This window comes from Phyllopteryx taeniolatus, chromosome 3 (assembly GCF_024500385.1).
Source record: "Phyllopteryx taeniolatus isolate TA_2022b chromosome 3, UOR_Ptae_1.2, whole genome shotgun sequence".
Taxonomy (NCBI): Eukaryota; Metazoa; Chordata; class Actinopteri; order Syngnathiformes; family Syngnathidae; genus Phyllopteryx; species Phyllopteryx taeniolatus.
The window spans coordinates 24,415,695-24,433,670 of record NC_084504.1 but is presented as its reverse complement, the minus strand read 5'-3'; the positions used below and the strand labels follow the sequence as shown (position 1 = coordinate 24,433,670).

The window sequence follows — 17,976 nt, the reverse complement described above, 5'->3', positions numbered from 1 at the left end:
ATCACACATTGCTTTTCCCCCCTCGCTCTTAACTTGATAAAATTACACATTTAAACATGCTGAGGGCTTTTTTGTGTGTAAATACTCACCAAAAATATTATTGAAAATAAACAGTAAACGTGCAAAAGTTTAACGGCATCGCGTTTAGCTAACTTAAATTTTGTATTTACACTTTCAACATAGTTCTATAGCAAACCAATAATAAAAAAAAATCATCGTTAGTAAAATATTTCAGAGGAAACACAAAGGATACATCTTTCTTAAAATTAAATATTATTTAGATATATTACTTAGTGTGCTGTTTGAGCGCGGCTACAAATATCGAAAGTGCATTGACAAATGTTCAAATATGTAAACAATCCTGCCGGTCATGATGGCCAGAAAACAGACCAAAGAGGAACCAAATTTTTAATAATCAAATTAAAACCTAATTTAAGAGCTATTTGGCCGACGGGAATTTTATTTTATAGTAAACGAAGCGTTAGCTCAGAGGAAAAGTGTTATCTCAGTCCACCAAGCTCGCCATGACTCCGCATGAAGAGGAAACTCGGATGCTACCGATAGCATGATGGAGTCAACTTCAGATCAAGAAGGTTAGCTGGGTATACTTTTTTTTTGTCTTGTTTGTGGTTATTTCTCCATTAATTTTCGCCCAAAGCCTTCATAAACGTTTGCTAAATAATTACGTCTAACTAGCCTACCTAGCGTTCGTCTAAATGGTTGGTAGGGACTTTGTTGTGAGGTCTGATGGTTTACTTGGACTGTAGGATGTCAAAGACGACAACAGTTGCCCACATTTTTGTTATTTAATGCCATATTCCAAAATGGAATGTATGTATTCAACCTGCCAATATTTGCAGCCATGACAACCTCGGGTCTTTTTCAATATTATGCCACAAGCATGGCATACCTACTACGTCTTATTTTTAATAAAAAAAACTAATTAAAAAAACTAATTAAAAACTGCTAATGTTGTTTTGGGGTGTTGTGTGTAAATTGAGACCGAAGAAATTTGAAATTAAACTCAAGGCTGTTACTGTACTATAACAACATGTAATGCGCTGTGAATACTTATATGTACTTTAACATATTTTGTATATAGTCAAATTTTCAATTCAGTAATTTACTACTGGCAACTCTTTACAGCAGCTTGGCACACCTGTGATCACCTGCCTCCTGATCATGGTGATGATGACAACCAGCAATTTGACACCACCAATAGCCGGGCCACAACCTCTTGTAGTGATGATGATGATGATGTCACTTACGGGAGCAATGAACAAGAAGAAGAGGATGCTGCATCAAAACTTACAAGATCAGATTTTAATAATTTGAACCGAGAGAAACCATTGTTTTCCAGTGGTGCGGAACATTCTGGGGGATGTGTTCCTTTAAAGCTGTGCGATGGAAGTGAAGACAGTGTCCCCTACACTATTAACAGATACCTGAGGGATTACCAGCGAGAAGGCATTAGGTTCATTTACAGTAACTATAGCCATTCGAGAGGATGTATCCTGGGGGATGACATGGGCCTTGGGAAGACCGTGCAGGTAAATACTAAAGCAACCTCAAACATTTCGTATTGTTTGCCAAAGTGCAAGGGAAGGCAAGGTCTATAGCTTCGTTACCTTGCCAAAGTGTAAGTGAGGCAAGATATGTTGCTACATTATGTTACCAAAGTGGAAGCGAAGGTACGATATAATACTTTGTCCGTGTTCTTGCCAAAGTGTAATTGAAGGCAAGATATATTTCTTTGCTTGTTTATTTTGCCAAAGCGCCAGTGAAGGTAAGATGTGTTGGTTTGCCAAAGTGCAAGTGAAGGCATGATGTGTTGCTTCGTTATCTTTCCGAAGTGCAAGTGAGGGCAAGATATATTTCTTTGCTTGTTGATTTTGCCAAAGCGCCAGCGAAGGCAAGATGTGTTGGTTTGCTTGTTATCTTGCCTCAGTGCAAGCAGAAGCACAATATGCCATTTTCTTGTCAAAGCACAAACAAAGGCACGGTATTTTGCCTTATTATCTTGCCGAAGTGCAAGTGAAGGAAAGATACAGTATGTTGTTTTGTCTGTTTGCCTTGTCAAAATGCAAGCACAGGCATGATATTCATTATTTTTGCAACGTCCATGTAAACGTGGGGTGCACATTGTTAATTCATTATGTTGTTTGTTATTTTCTTTTCAAAGCTCTAGTGTAGGTAAGATATGTTGCTTCGTGTGTGTATCTTTCCAGAGTGCAATCAAAGGCATGCTATACCAATTTTTCTGTTAGCTTGCCAAAACAGAAGCACAGACAAGATTTGGTGCTTTGTGTCTGTTCGTTATCTATAAAAAGCACCAGCGAGGCACGGTATGTTTTTTCATTATCTTGCCAAGGCTAAATTGAAGGCAAGATATGTTGCTTCATCTGTTCATTATGTTGCTAGAGTGTAAAGAAAGGCACAATAAGTTACTTGGTTATCTTTCCAAAGTAGCAAGCAAAGGCACACTGATTTGCGTCATTATCTTGACAAGACTCAGACTTTGTCTTTTTAGCTCGCCAGATTACGAGAATAGGTACCGTACTTGCCAGAGTGCAAGCAAAAGGCCTGATATGTCGAATCGTCTGTTATTTTGCCAAAGTGCAAGCCAAGGGAGGATATGTTCCTGCATTATGTTGTCAAAGTGCAAGTAAAGGCACTATATTTTCCTTCATTATCATGTCAAGGCTCAGTGAAGGCACAATATGTTGCTCCTCTGTCTGTGAAAGTGCAACTGTAACAAAGAGAAAAACCACACCACATTGAGTCATACCTCATATTAAATCACTTGGTGGGAGCTTTTTATATCTGCAACTCGTGTTGTAAATACTGTACATCATCCAGGTCAACACAATGAACCTGTCAACTAGCGAGGAGCGTTTCTTCACATTGCTGTTGGTTTTGTTTTGAAGGTTCTTGGTTTCCTTGCAGCAGTGTTGCACAAAAAAGGAACTTGGGATGATATTGAGAGCAACAAGCCTCACTTTCTGCAGAGCCAGAGCCCATCCAAGCAGAGGAAGCCAAATGAAGTGGGTGCAACAATGAGAGCATAAAAATGGCTTGGTTTTAAAAGCACGACACTGACATTTGTTTTTAGCTGATATTCATCCAGATGAAGACTGGATTAAGTTTAACAATAAGGCAAAAAGGGGAGGGACGGAGCGCCGGGGATTGCGGTTGTCTGCAAATGTCATCAGTGCGAGTGTTTTTGCAATCTGTTGTAGCTTTTCCTGATTGTGGCCCCGCTGTCAGTGCTGTATAACTGGAAAGATGAACTGGACACTTGGGGCCACTTCCAGTACACGGTGGTCCACGGGCTGAGGAAACAGGAGGCGCTGGCTCGCATCAAGAAGGGCCGCGTGGAGATCGCGCTCACCACCTACGAGACTCTTCGTCTCTGCTTGACTCAGTTTAATAAGTGAGAAACGTATTTTAAGACTCAAACGGCATACTTTCTAAACGCATTAGTGTTGTTCTGCACATTTATTTATTTATAGCACTTATTCATGCCGTTGAATCAGAAAGTGTGTCCTAACTTTTGACTGGTAGAGTGTATTATACCATATATTTAGGGCTCGAGTACCAGGCTGTGCAAAGGCCCTCTTGGAATCACCTTTGTGAGGGTGTCAACATGGCTGAAAATGCACCAGTATCGGCAAGCCCAAATGTGCCAATTCAGAAATTTAAGAAATTCCAAAGGGTCCTTTTCCTCGCACTGTAGACCTGTATATTTGATGGGTCATGAACAAGACCACCGCCCCCAAAACTCACTCAGTTGCCCCCCCTGGAAAGTTAGAAAAAGTGGCCCCCAATACTAGTCCCACCGATTAACATGAAATTAAGTGGTTAGGTCTTATCACAACACGGCGCACAAAGTTTCAAGGACCCACGCATGCCATTGAAAATGAAGTTGTCTATTTTTGTATGAAAGAACCATTTGGCCTAATTACTTTGATGAACTCCTACTAGGGAATTTGCCCAAATAAGCCCCAATCAGAAGCAGTTCTATTAGACTGATGGACCATATGGCATTGAATGTTGCTGATCATGGCATCAAAGTTTGATGATCGTTTCAAGGATTTCGAAAGTTGACAAAATATTTACCCCAACACCATTTCCGCTGATCAACAAGCTCTTTACCCACCCCCTTCATTGTAGGCGAAGCATGGCATCACAGTTAATTGCATTTCATCACTGCTTACAGATTTGATTCCCATTTGTATTCTTCATATGACCTCTTCCTCTCCTGCAGCATCAACTGGTCCGCTGTGTTTGTAGACGAGGCACACAAGATAAAGAATCCAAACTCTCAAATCACTCAAGCCATGAAGGGTCTCAAATGTCAGGTGAGATTTTGTCATTATTTTATATGGAATTACGTGTGGATTTTAAATGAACCTGTGTACCTTATTTTGTGGCTGGTTAGTGGAGGTATTCATTCTACTTGTTCATTCAGATCAGAATTGGCCTAACTGGCACCATCCTTCAGAACAACCTTGAGGAGTTGTGGTGTGTCATGGACTGGTAGGTTTTTTTTTCTCGTCAGCAGTTTTTGATTATGCACAAGTCATGCATTTCTCAATATGTCACAAGACTCCATTCAGTGAGTGTCAGGAAATTCAATCTGGCATGTGTTTTGTTTTTTCTGCAATCTATGTGTAACTTTGCGGTTCTGTTCCTCAGGGCCGTCCCTGGCTGTCTTGGCTGCCTGGGGCATTTTAGGAAGAAAGTGTCAGAGCCAATTGAGCAAGGCCAGAGACACAGTGCAACCAAGCGAGCCTTAGCGACAGCGAGGAAGACCATCAGGGACGTGGTGAGGAAGATTTCCCATTGCTTCCTCCAAAGGACCAAAACACTGATCGAGGACCAACTGCCCAAGAAGGATGACAGGGTAGGTTACAGTCTACTTCCTGATAATGATCAAGTGTTGCTGTAATGCAGTGCTATGTTTTGTCCCCTCTCTAGGTGGTCTATTGCTCTCTGACTGACTTTCAGCAGGCGGCCTATCAAACTGTGCTGGACTCTGAAGATGTGCAGTTGCTTCTGAGATCTTCAGAGAAATGTGACTGCCAAAGTGGACGTGCTCGAAGGAGATGCTGCTATAAAGTCAGTTCATGCTGAGGATATGTTGTTTTATTGGCCTTGCAACGTGGTCACGAACAAAGGTTGAATAATTGTTTTCTTCCACGTAATTCTAGGCATTTGTGGAATTTAGTCAATGAACCCCTTTAAAATATGCCGTTTTTTTGTGTCAACTTGAAATGCACCAGTAAAGTTTAAAATAAGGTTATTTATTTATTTATTTTTTTATGTGTGTGTTCCCACTGGCCACAACATTTGGTACACCTATGCATTAAATACAATACTTCCAGACACATTTTCAGAAATACCTCTAGGCAGATGACAAAATATTTACTTGGTTGTTTGATTTCACACATGACGGGTGGGCTTTACCCCAGAGACTCAACTATTTGAATTCAAGCCATTAAAGAGTACATTTTCCATAACATGTCCTCTTTAACAAGTTCCTACCTTTCAGACAAACTCTGAGGGCGTGCCAGCCAAGACAATGTATTTCACTTACCTGGCCCTACTGAGGAAGGTTGCCAGTCACGTGGCACTGCTCCAATCGACCGCAGGCACCAGTAAGAAACAGGTATAAATAGATATCCATAGTTTATCCCACCTCTATAATAAACCAATTTTCTAAGATACTCGCAATGCCCTCAGACGTAATTCATCTGAATACAGTAAAAATGTGGTTGTTTTCACTAAGATGTTGCAATTTAGCCAATGTTATGTTAATTTCCTTGTATTGTCCTTAGGTTTCACCTATTCCCATTAATTTCAGTGGAACATGTCCAAAAACTGTGTCACTTTTACAGTTGGTATATTAATACCGGTTAATCGTCTGCACCCTCGCTATGTCGCAGATTTTTAAGTGATCGTTTTTTAAGTCTGAATTTAGAGTTGCGTACCTTCAGTGTAGTACCACGTTGTGCTGCAACATGCCGGGCAGCACCGAGCTCTACCAGAAAAGATGTTGCGTAAGATCATAAGAAGGGGCAGAGAAGGTCCACAACTAATCTCCAGTAATAGTTATCTACACAGCGCAGAGAGAATGTATGCCTGTGAGTATTGTAGTATACTGAGGGTTGTGGGTTGCTGCTCATTCTATTTAAAGGAGCAGTTCTTTAAAGTTTTCTAATTACTATAACAGCTATGCCAATTTCCGTTACCACGTCTGTAGCGTTTTGCATCTTAGCATTAAGCTAGTGGACATTAACTGAACAGAATTGTATGGTTTGGTTGAACATTTTAGTGTTTACTTTTTATTTCTCTTGTGTTTTAAATGTCAGTTTTACCGTAAACTTAATCTGGAAGGGACAAACAGCTTGAAGCAAACACAAACTGCCTCTTAATAGGAGAACTGTGCAAGTGAGAGTGAGAACAGATGCTAAGAAATACTTTAAAATGTGTTTTGATAAGTTTGTGTGTTTTTGTAAGTTTAAATGTGTGGGAGGGGTAAAAACTATATAAAAATATAAAAAAAAAATAATAATGGTTTCTTTATATTGTGGATTTTGACCTATTGCGTGTAGGTCTGGATCGTATCCTCCGCTATGAACAATACAGGTATACTGTAGTCTGAAAAGAGTTTATAATTGTGTACACATTCAGATTTGAGGTCCACTAACATTTCTAAATCGCGAGCATTGTATTTGCTCAACAACGCCAAATTTGTGCGATTAATACCTAACTGCCTCATTCAAGTAATAGATTGGCTTCAGTGACATGCCTCATTTGTTCTTCTAGGAAAAGTGTGTGAGCGCCATTTGTCAAAAGGTGTTCCAGAAGTTTCCAGACTTTGTGCAGAGGTGCAAAGACGAAGCGTTTGAGGCCCTGTCTGACCCAATGTATAGCGGCAAAATGAAGGTGCTGGATAGACACGAACCTTGATCAACTCCTCTTTATAGCAGACTTTAAACATACTTATTTTTCCCCTCTCAGGTTTTGCAGAAACTCCTCAGATTCTATCTGCAAAAGAAAGACAAGGTGCTACTTTTTTCACTCTCAACTAAGGTAAGGACTGTGTTTGCATGATAATTTCACATTGAGATCAAAGGGTCTTCCTGTGTTGAGTTTACATGTTCTACCTTACCTTGCGTTGAATACAGTTGGAATATTTCATGTAGTGATTCTCTTGCATACCACGAAAGGGCCACTAGTGGTTCTCGTTCCACACTTTTGAGAATCACTGGTCTGAACTGTCACAATCATAAAACCTGTATTATCTGCATAGGCGATGTTTTAAGTAACATCGCAACATTATTAACTGTCACAAAAATGTAAAACATAAGCGTGAGAAGCTAACATAGCAGTCTATAGCTTCATTCAGTGCTCCTTTGTATGAAACAAACAGATGGACTCAAATGGATGGCATCAGTCACAAAACATTCAAATTAAAGTCCTTTGTCACAAAAAGCTGGTCAATAACCACTCCTGCTGAGTCTTTTCAAGCAAAAGGGAATGGGAACAGAAACTGGAAACAAAAAAACAAACTAACAAACAAACAAGCAAAAACAGTAGCAGTGCTAAACGTGCCTTCACAGAAGTGTAACTAATAAAGTGCATGCCGAGTGTAACGCTGTCTCCTTAGACGGGCAGCTGTCCCATAGGAAATTTGATGATTTGTGATCTTTACGGGGTAATTTTGAAGGCATCAGCATTCTCAGATGCTCTCATTCACATCCACTCAGTTTTTAGGCTTTAAACTCACATTTAATTGCTGCTGCTGTTAGAGCCCCATGCCTTTTTTATAGACAAAACACAAGCAGCAGACGTGGCTCTCTCGCTCTCTCTCTCTCTCACGACAGAGATTAGTCGTGAGGCTTTATAAGTGAAAGTAATTAGAGCTTTTAAGAAAATGAGATGCTGCGGTGTCACCTGAGAATGTATGATAACTTTAGGAGCTGCTGGGTTTTCAGCCTTTTATGGCAATCAGCTAAGAGCTGTTGATGTTGATAATGATGCTCAGTTTCATTATCAACATCAACAAGTTATTATGTAATTACATAATAATTTGTTTATCAACAATTATTATGTCACAATACTGTATGTTTGGTTTTGGAAATTTTTAAAGTTCGACACGGTTTAGAATACAGTGGACCAGACCGTAAATAGCAAAAATCCGTGAATAATTGACAATGTGATTGCCATGGAAAAAAAAGAAATCCCAAAAAAATGTAAATAAGCAGGGGATCTGGTCAAAAAAGTGTGAATAACTGGGGGATTGGAAAAAAAATACTACAAATAAAGCGGGGGTTTCCACGAAAAACGGGGAATGCATTACCCCCAAAAATCTGAGCCGTGACTTTGGCCGGGTCCATTGTATGACAATTCTTGTATTTAAGTGGTAGTATTCACAAACATTTAGTTTTGTGATATGCAGGCATGCAACTATTATCCATCCATTTTCTGTTGCGCTTGTCCTCTTTATGGTCACAGGTTAGCTGAATCCTATCCCAGCGGCCTTTGGGTACACCCTGCACTGCTCTCTTCTCAATCGCAGTAAATTCCCATATATTGCAGTGAAAATTCACAGAATCCTTGCCTTTGGTTTCTTCTGTTTTGGACCTGGCAGCTCTTGGACGTGTTGGAGAGCTACTGCATGGCCGAGGGTCATGACTACAGAAGATTGGATGGGACAACGAAAGCCAAAAAACGAGTCGACATCGTCAAGGAGTTCAACACCGCCACTCACATTAACCTCTGCCTGGTTTCCACAATGTAAGTGTGGCCATAAATACTTAAAATAATGCAAATTACCGTATTTCAGAAGATAGATATTGATTTGCTCTGCAGACAAGGGATGGGCTTTATTTTCGCTAAAACACTGTTTTGAAATAATATTAATGTCAGCAGTAGATTACAATTCACATCAAGTGAAACTGTAAAAAAATGACTATTGTGGAGAAATGCACAGGCTTATCAAATAAGTTATTCTCGGATCATAAACAAGGATGTACACAACGAGGTAAAGTTAAAAATGCGGCGTCCACATAATTTTGCATCATCTCAGAGAATACTGTGCCGGTAACTCAATGATAATTTCTGCTAAGACTCCACACTTAAATTCATCTGAGAGACTTTATGTGTAGCTGGTCTGGTTAGCAACAGACTTTACATTTATTACTGTTCCCCTGATGGGACAAGAAAAATGTCGATTTGAGGGAGGCGTTTGTTTTAAGTGGACGTTGCAGAGATGGGTACTATTTGAGGAAATTCTATGGTATTTCATATGAAGACAAAATGAGGTGTGTGTTGACTCCTTTCCAGGGCGGGTGGTCTCGGTCTCAACTTTGTAGGGGCCAATGTCGTGATATTATTTGACCCAACTTGGAACCCAGCCAATGACCTCCAGGCTATCGACAGGTTTGTCTATCTTTATCAAATACAAGAGTTTTGCATACAATTGTGCAGCCATTTTAACATGGTTTGCATGGTCATTTGTACTGTGTGCATCTCTTTAGAGCGTATCGCATTGGCCAGTGCAGAGACGTGACTGTTTTTAGGCTAATCTCATTGGGGACTGTGGAGGAAATTACCTACCTCAGACAAGTCTACAAACAGGTACTCAGATAATTATGAGCTCGACATGTTGCGGGAGATAATAAGATGTGCCTTGGGAAATTTCACTTAAAGGGAGAGCTTGCAGTTTAAAAAACAAACCAAAAAAACACAAACGTTTTTGTCATATACTGTATGTTAAAACTGTGTGACCTGATAGGAGCATATTATTAAAATGATCTTTTGAATATTCATCCCTCTCTGCCACCATCTAATGCCTCTAATTTAATTTTAATCATGATTTTACAGCTGAGTACGGCGGGAAAACAATAGCCAATTAGAGGCTGTTTTGGCAGAAGGTGTGACTGAGGGGTGTGCAACTCGTTGGCATGCGCACGCCGGAGCCTTGACTTGCTTTCGTGGCTGGATTAAATGCAAATTTATCGAATTTAAAACTTAAATACAACTATACTGTACTTACATATATACTTCAACTGTATTTAGGCAGTGTTTCTTTTGGATATCACGAGAGGAAACCCACGTACAATACTAGGTAATTCACGCAAATGAGCTCCGATTGGAAGCAGGTGTCTGACACAAGATGGGCGACACTAAATTGCAAAGCTTGTTTTGACAATGCCAACTAAAGTTGAGCATGCCGTCAAGGTTTGATGATCATTTTAAGGCGTCACCATAAAAAAGGAACTGCAAGGGCCTGTTCATTGCTGCTTGCAACTCCAATTTGTATTTAGAATTGCGTGGAGGACCGGATGAAATACTCCGTAAATGGCTCACAGGTTTTTCACCTATACTTTACGACCTTAGGATGTCTACTCCTATGTTGTAATTATAAAAAAAATAATCTCCCTATACACCTACAATTACATGTAGTTGATGCTTATTTTTAAATGATAAATTACTGGCATTTCTTTGTTTGCACCCAGCAATTGCAGAGCTCTGTTGTTGGCGTGGAGAGCGCGCGGCGGTACTTTGATGCGGTGCAGGGAACCCATAAGGGGGAACTGTTTGGGATCAATAACCTCTTCAGGCTGCAGACCCAAGGCACATGCCTCACCCGCAAGTTACTAGAGGTAAGTTGTAGTGTGGTAATGACAAGTACTAATTACAGAAGCTGTATCGATTGTGCCTTGTCAAAGATGATAATACTCAGTTTTGATGTGTATGTATTATTGTGTTTGTATTTTTGCAGTGGTGCAACTGCATCTTAAAGTGAGCTGTTTTTAATTGTTATTATGTACCTAAAGAGTCTGGTTATGCTTGTCCAAAGCACATTTAGGGCCACACTGAAGAGGGGGACTGAAGAGAGACTGCCGTAATCTTTTGAGAATAGGATATTTTAAAAAATTTAGGAAATATATTTTTGAGAATGAAGTCATATTTGAGGAACAAGTGAAATTTATATATTTGAGGAACAAGTAAAAAGACAAATAATGCTTCCATCTGAGGCAAGCAGCTGCTGGATGTCTTTTGAAGCCTGGCATACAGTTAGCAACTAGGTAACACTGTTTTCAATCAACAGGTCAATAGATGGTTCAGTATCCTAGTGCAGATAATAATTTGATGTAGATGTTCTCAAATACTCTTTCATTATATTTAAAATAATACTATAAATATAACTTTTCAGATATCTGCTCATACTTACGCCGGAACAAATTGTTTCTCTGATATCCTTCCTTGATTTTTATTTTTTTTTCTTGTATAAATACAATTTATTCGGGTTATATTCAGACTATAACCTTTTTAATATAAACAAAAATACACAAACTCTTAATATTACTACTTTTTGTCAAAGAAATATATAAAAAATACGACTGTAATCTAAAGAAATATACTTTTCTCAAGTATGGTTTTAATCTTGAAAACCACTTTTTATAAAAACTATGACTTTACTCTTAAAAATATACAACTTTCGTCTCATAATAATAATAATAATAATAATACTTGAAAATATATAACTTTTATCTCAAATATTTTTCTCTTCAGTGTAGCCCTAATGATCCTTTTTATTCCAGAGCAATTTAAGTATCATCTTTTCCTTTATAGTGACTTGTTATCCAATACAAATGTTCACAAGTGCGTGTTTCTCTCCTCCTCATTCTAGCGCGAAGGACAAGTGGAGGCGGGCGTTATGACAACCAGCACACACACAAACGTGGAGGCGGTGGATGAGGAGGAGAAGAGGCACAGCGTTGGCGTGAGTCGCTCTGCGTTTCTCAGATACCCGGAACATCTTTCCCATCCCTCGCTCACACATCTTCTCTCCCCAGTGGCCTGCTTAAGCCTCCCATTCCCATGCTAAAAACGGGGATACCCCATAAGGGGTCCTTCCTGTGTGTCAGTCAACCAGCCGACTGACACACCCTCATCTGGTTCTTTTGTAAAAGGATAACAAACTACTACAGCAGCTATTACAACTGTTCGAAGATTGAATGAGGTGGAACAATCGACAACATGTCCATATGACTGATTGAAAAATAATTATATACTATATTGCACTGCAGTCCTGTGTGTACCAACCTCTACAAGGGTTAGAAAGGAGTGGAAGATTTCTGGTAAATTTCCAAGGAAAGTTGAACCGGGGAATTTTGGAAATTATAAGATGCAATATAAACATTTTGTTTTGTCATAATCAGACATCCGGATTTATTTGTAAGTAGAACTTTATCAAGTGTTGCTTTTCTTTTGAACAATCAATTATTTTATTGAAGACCAAAAACATCCATCCATCCATCCATTTTCTGAGCCGCTTCTCCTCACTAGGGTCGCGGGCGTGCTGGAGCCTATCGCAGCTGTCATTGGGCAGGAGGCAGGGTACACCCTGAACTGGTTGCCAGCCAATCGCAGGGCACATACAAACAAACAACCATTCGCACTCACAGTCACACCTACGGGCAATTTTTAGAGTCTCCAATCAATTTCATCGGAAATGTTGCTTTGGCCCTTTACTCTTTCATCTTTGGGGACGTCACCAGCGCCAATCACCAGACCTGCCCTTAACAGCCCCCAGTGCCAGACATATTACAATATTGCATTCTACTGAAATGATGATATCGTCTCCATTTACCCACAAATGTAATTATCCATCCATCCATTTTCTGAGCCGCTTCTCCTTACGCGGGTTGCGGGCGTGCTGGAGCCTATCCCAGCTATCATCGGGCAGGAGGCGGAGTACAGCCTGAACTGGTTGCCAGCCAATCCCAGGGCACATATAAACAAACAACCATTCACACTCACATTCATACCTACAGGCAATTTAGAGTTGTCAATTAACCTACCATGCTTGCTTTTGGGATGTGGGAGGAAACCGGAGTGCCCGGAGAAAACCCGCGCAGGCACGGGGAGAACATGCAAACTCCACACAGGCGGGGCCGGGGATTGAACCCGGGTCCTCAGAACTGTGAGGCTGACTCTCTAACCAGTCTCCCACCGTGCCGCCAGACCAAAAACAATGATGAGTAAAATATTTGTTATCAACCCAACCCATCCAAAAATTGACAAAAAAGGCACTCAACATCCAAAAATACCAACAAAGTCCCATTTAACATGTAAAATGAAAAGAGCTTCTATACCTACAAAAAAGTCCCATCCAACAGGCAAATACCCTCAAGCTTCTCAAACCTAGCCTGTGCATTTTTGCAAAACACTTTTAGGCAATGGGCTCTTCATATTCGACTGTAAATTGCATAAAATCTGATGCTTTTAGTCAGGATTATGCTCAAATATATGTCCTGAAAGTCCTGGTTTATCTCCATTTAGTCCTATACATACCTATTAATTTCCATGTAAACTACCCAACCCTAATTTGAATACCTACCTAACTAACTAACTAAATGAAGTGATTTGGTTCTTTTCAAGCAAATGATTATGGCCTTCATGTACCTTTTAGGAATAAAGGTTTGCAATTTGCTTTTTGTGTGCTACTTGGTGACACTCATGAATAGGAGGAAAACAAAAGTGTGTTTCAAAAAATGTTGAGGCATGATGGCGTCAATTACAGTGAATGCCTCCATTTGAGGAAATGCAGTAATCCTGCTAACTAATCATGCTTGGTGTAGGTAATTTCCATCCATCCGTCCATTTTCCAAAGTGCCTGTCTTCATTAGGGATACTGGTGAGCTGGAGCCTGTCCCATTTGACTTAGGCACCTATAGACAAACAATCATTCACACTCACACTCACACTTGTGGACTATTAAGTGTCTCCAGTGGACCTAAAATGCATTTTTTTTTTAATGTGGGGGTAAGCCACAATAAATGGAGAAAACCTACGCAAGCATGGGGGGGAACATGCAAACTCCAGATTCGAATCCAGAACCTCAGAACTGTGAGACTGATACTCTTACCACAATTTCACTGTGCCGCCCTGTGTCCAAAAAATGTATTATGAAATGTCTTGTCATCTTTAGTTGGTGCTGCTCCAGACATCTTTTAGATTCATGGAAAGAATCTGAAGCATACAGACACTGAAGGTTATAGCGTTTATGGTTCCTCATGCACGCACGCAACCTCTCCTCATATGGACAGATCTGTCCAGAGAATACTAAAAATTGGATCATGGTTGGTGGTCCAAAGGAAGTCCAAATGTTTATAGCTTCTGGACATGTCGGTTCCTCGTATTACATCATAATTGGAGCCTGTGTCGCATTGTGGTTTATTATGATTTGCTATTACGAACATCTGTTTTGTATCCCACCAGGAATGTTCTCATGGACTGTTTTTTCATAGCTTCCGCCCCTTTCTATGCCAACTTACTCCTATGTTTTTGTTTTTGTGATTACAGGGAGCTGGAGATGCATCCAAGGAGAGCATGGGTGCATCCAAGATCCCCAAAGAGCTGCTGGACTTCAGTAGCGGGAGTGATGATGATGTTGAAGAGGACCGGGGAAACCCCAGTGGAGCGATTGGCACAAGGAGAATGGATTCCCCTGCGGGGCCTGGTCCAATCAGTCTCATCCAGCACGGTTTCGGCACACTGGTCCAAAGGTTTCAAGCCATGCCGGAGTCAGGTGAAGGGGACAGTAGTTCTGGTGGTGAAGGGCATGCTAAAGGGGAATCCCAAGAGACAAACAGTTCGGGCTCCGAAGACTCCATTATCAAGAATAATGTTCACCCTAAACTGGGAAGAAGCATGCTACAGAATGGGAATACAAAACCAGGCCAGACATCATGTAGGACCAATTTAGAGGCAAATTACAAGGAGAGTGATAGAAGCTCCAAAAATCGGATGCATCCCAAATCACATTGCTTTGACCATATTTCCGAAGAGTCTGATGATTTGGACATTGAGACGCTCACACGGTCAAAGGGTGATTCCCTGAATTCTCACCGTAGAGCAATACGCAAAAGACAAGAAAGAAGAGGACACCGTGGAAAAAGAAACATGACGAGAGGAGCCATATTCACTGAGGACATCGAGACGTTCACAACTTCAGAGGACGAGAATAGCGCAAGTTCAGATAAAGCCAAAGCAGGGGTCGCAAAAGATCGTCAAGGATCCCGAACAAGCACTGGTAGACGAGAGGACGCTTCATTCACTCATGTGAAAAGTCAAACATCTCCAGCATCCAAAGGAACCATTGACACTGTTTTAGGTAAGACTCGGTTCTGACTAAACGGTTCTGGAGTCACATTTGGCTTGAATTGAGAATGCTCTTGATTAAAGGTGCGGTGCAGGAGGTGGCGTACACCCACTCCAACCAGCGTGTGGTGGGCGGGAGCAAAGCTGAGGAGCTGATCAGTAGAGCCGCAGTGAAGGACGTGTTTGAGCGCAAGATGTACTCTCAACTCCCTGCAAATCAACTGCTTTACCCTTACGAGGTACACAGGACACCTAAAACCACTGTATAATGAATCCTCATTTATCGCGGGGGATAAGTTCCAGACCCACCCGCACTAGGTAAAAATCTCCCACATTTTATTAAAACACACTTTTTAAACTCATCATAAATGTTTTTCCACAGTACAGCTCAGCCTTTGGCTGGCAGATGTCAAGCAATATGCCTTTGGCAGTCCAGCAAACTCATTTGAATCGGCATTTAAAAAATATAATATACTGTACATATGTTTTCAGAGGCTGCTTTTAGACAAAACAGTCTTAGCTTATATGAAAGTGGGTTTTGGACTTTACAACCATAGGAAAATTCGGGTTCCAGGGTAACAGCAGTTGAGAACCACTGATCTAGTCCAATGTCAGCTTGGATTTTAAGTGGTCGTTTTATTGTTGTTTTTTTTAAAATGTTTTTTTCAGTATACTCATGCCCTCGCATGTGGAAAGCAGAGCAAGAGTTGCCAATTTTAAGCCGTTTATTGAACGCTGGGAGAACGGAAGACTAAACACAATGAGCACACTTACACGGGAGCTGCTGTCATCCACAGCCTTATGCCTGCAATTTTTTTTGTATGTAAAACAAAAAATCGTGTGTGGAAGGGGTGAAACAATATTGAAAATAATGTCTTTTATAGCGGCACGGTGGCCGACTGGTTAGAGCGTCAGCCTCACAGTTCTGAGGTGCGGGGTTCAATCCCCGTCCCCGCCTGTGTGGAGTTTGCATGTTCTCCCCGTGCCTGCGTGGGTTTTCTCCGGGCACACCGGTTTCCTCCCACATCCCAAAAACATGCATTAATTGGAGACTCTAAATTGCCCGTAGGCATGACTGTGAGTGCGAATGGTTGTTTGTTTCTATGTGCCCTGCGATTGGCTGGCAACCAGTTCAGGGATAGGGACCGCCTCCTGCCCGATGACAGCTGGGATAGGCTCCAGCATGCCCGCGACCCTAGTGAGGAGAAGCGGCTCAGAAAATGGATGGGTGGATGGATGTCTTTTATAAGGTCGATATTGCAGATTTCACCTATTTTAGGTGGGTCTGAAGCGTATCCCCTTCAATGAATAGGGGTTCCCTGTAACTCAATTTTATTTATTTCTTTATTTTGAAATACTGTATTCCAGCAGAGCTTGCCAGAAAGCCCACCCGACCGCCAGCCTCGCCTCACTCCCGACATCCCGCAGCAGCTTTCTGATCCTCACCCTGTCACCATCACCAAGAGCATCGTGCAGCGCACCAGATGTAACACCTTCATCCTGGGGGAGACCCCTCTCGGAGTGCGCAGGTACTGAACGAAATAGGAAGGAATCCTCAGGAGAATAGATGGGAGGCGGGGAAAAAAAGTGTGTACCCTCTCAGGTTAGTGGTGGAAAGGGCGGATTTTCAGGGAGGGAGAATTCCTGGCAGTGTCGGGAAGTTGGCCAAAACCCACCACAGATTCAATGTGTAGCGCCCCCCCATCTGGGCCTTGGGAAATAGCGTGCGTTCACACAGAGACCACCTCTGAGCTCACCCCACCACCCGTTTCCCAGCATCCTGCCAAACATTACACAGTTGTGTTCAGACCCGATGGTGCAGGAGAGGGAAGAAAAAAAAAAAAAAACTTGGCCCCAAGGGATTTTACAACGGATATGCACATACTTTGTAAGAAACACTTAATGTCGACGTCTCTCCAAAATACACTCGTAAACACGCACCCTCTCTCTCGCTCTCTCTCTCACATACACACACACACACACACGCACACACACAGGCACCTTCTTTGGCTGTGATATCATTCCCCAGGTGGAAGAAGCAAGCTCTGCCCAGAGGCACATCAGGGTGTGAAAACACATACCAGTTATATTGATTCCCCGTTCCGTTTAATTATTCATATCCGCATGGGGGTTTTACTATGATCAATTTTTTATTTATTGTTTTTCCAGTGAAAGACGCAAGTTCTATTAACTAACACTGACCGTCACTGCCACACTTTGAAGTGTTTTTGTTACTGAGTGGGGATAGGCCACTTTTAATAACAAGTGCCTTGGAGCATAAATACGCCTAACTAGGTGGAGAAGTATTCATCTTTAGTCGTGCTTGATGTGCCCACAGAATATCTTATTAACAGCGTTTGACTTGTGGCTTTTAAAAAAAAGATACTTTAAGTAGCATATGGTGTGTTCCAAATACAGTGGAACTGCGAAAATGGAACGCAAAGCATTCTGTGACACTGGTTGACCGAAAACCCAAATTTCCTATTGATATCAATTATATTTGTAAGAATTCATTCCAGAGCACCATCAAAAAACTTATATTAAGTATTCATGCCATGTTTCCAGTAACGTCCATCCATTTTCTACAGAGCATTTGTCCTCATTAGGGTTGCGGGTGAACTTGAACTTTGGTCAGATGACTTTAGGCAAAGGTTGGGTACACCGTGGTCATGTCGTCGGTCAATAGACGACATATCGACAAACAACTATTCACACTCACATTCACACTGATGGACAGTTTAGAGCTGGGGTGTCCAAACTACCACCCAGTAGCCATTTGTGGCACATCGTTAA

General features: G+C 41.3%; 1 protein-coding gene across 9 annotated transcripts in view; it reads left to right on the top strand.

Annotated features, from left to right (window-relative positions):
* The first annotated feature begins 360 nt into the window (after positions 1 to 360).
* ercc6l2 (excision repair cross-complementation group 6-like 2) overlaps positions 361 to 17,976 on the top strand; it is a 43,339-nt gene continuing 25,723 nt past the window's right edge. For 6 of the 9 annotated variants that reach the window (XR_009787761.1, XR_009787760.1, XR_009787756.1 and 3 more), the window contains exons 1-19: positions 361 to 593; positions 1,147 to 1,550; positions 2,928 to 3,044; positions 3,240 to 3,433; positions 4,268 to 4,361; positions 4,472 to 4,539; positions 4,699 to 4,906; positions 4,981 to 5,121; positions 5,555 to 5,671; positions 6,832 to 6,951; positions 7,027 to 7,098; positions 8,660 to 8,805; positions 9,355 to 9,450; positions 9,549 to 9,648; positions 10,530 to 10,676; positions 11,708 to 11,800; positions 14,386 to 15,196; positions 15,268 to 15,422; positions 16,552 to 16,712. Coding sequence is in view for 4 of the 9 variants with exons in the window: in XM_061767806.1 (XP_061623790.1) it covers positions 566 to 593; positions 1,147 to 1,550; positions 2,928 to 3,044; positions 3,240 to 3,433; positions 4,268 to 4,361; positions 4,472 to 4,539; positions 4,699 to 4,906; positions 4,981 to 5,121; positions 5,555 to 5,671; positions 6,832 to 6,951; positions 7,027 to 7,098; positions 8,660 to 8,805; positions 9,355 to 9,450; positions 9,549 to 9,648; positions 10,530 to 10,676; positions 11,708 to 11,800; positions 14,386 to 15,196; positions 15,268 to 15,422; positions 16,552 to 16,712 (3,272 nt within the window). In the remaining 5 variants the exon portion in view is untranslated. The remainder of the gene's footprint in view (positions 594 to 1,146; positions 1,551 to 2,927; positions 3,045 to 3,239; positions 3,434 to 4,267; positions 4,362 to 4,471; positions 4,540 to 4,698; positions 4,907 to 4,980; positions 5,122 to 5,554; positions 5,672 to 6,831; positions 6,952 to 7,026; positions 7,099 to 8,659; positions 8,806 to 9,354; positions 9,451 to 9,548; positions 9,649 to 10,529; positions 10,677 to 11,707; positions 11,801 to 14,385; positions 15,197 to 15,267; positions 15,423 to 16,551; positions 16,713 to 17,976) is intronic. The other 3 variants (XM_061767808.1, XM_061767807.1, XM_061767809.1) reach the window with 3 other exon arrangements.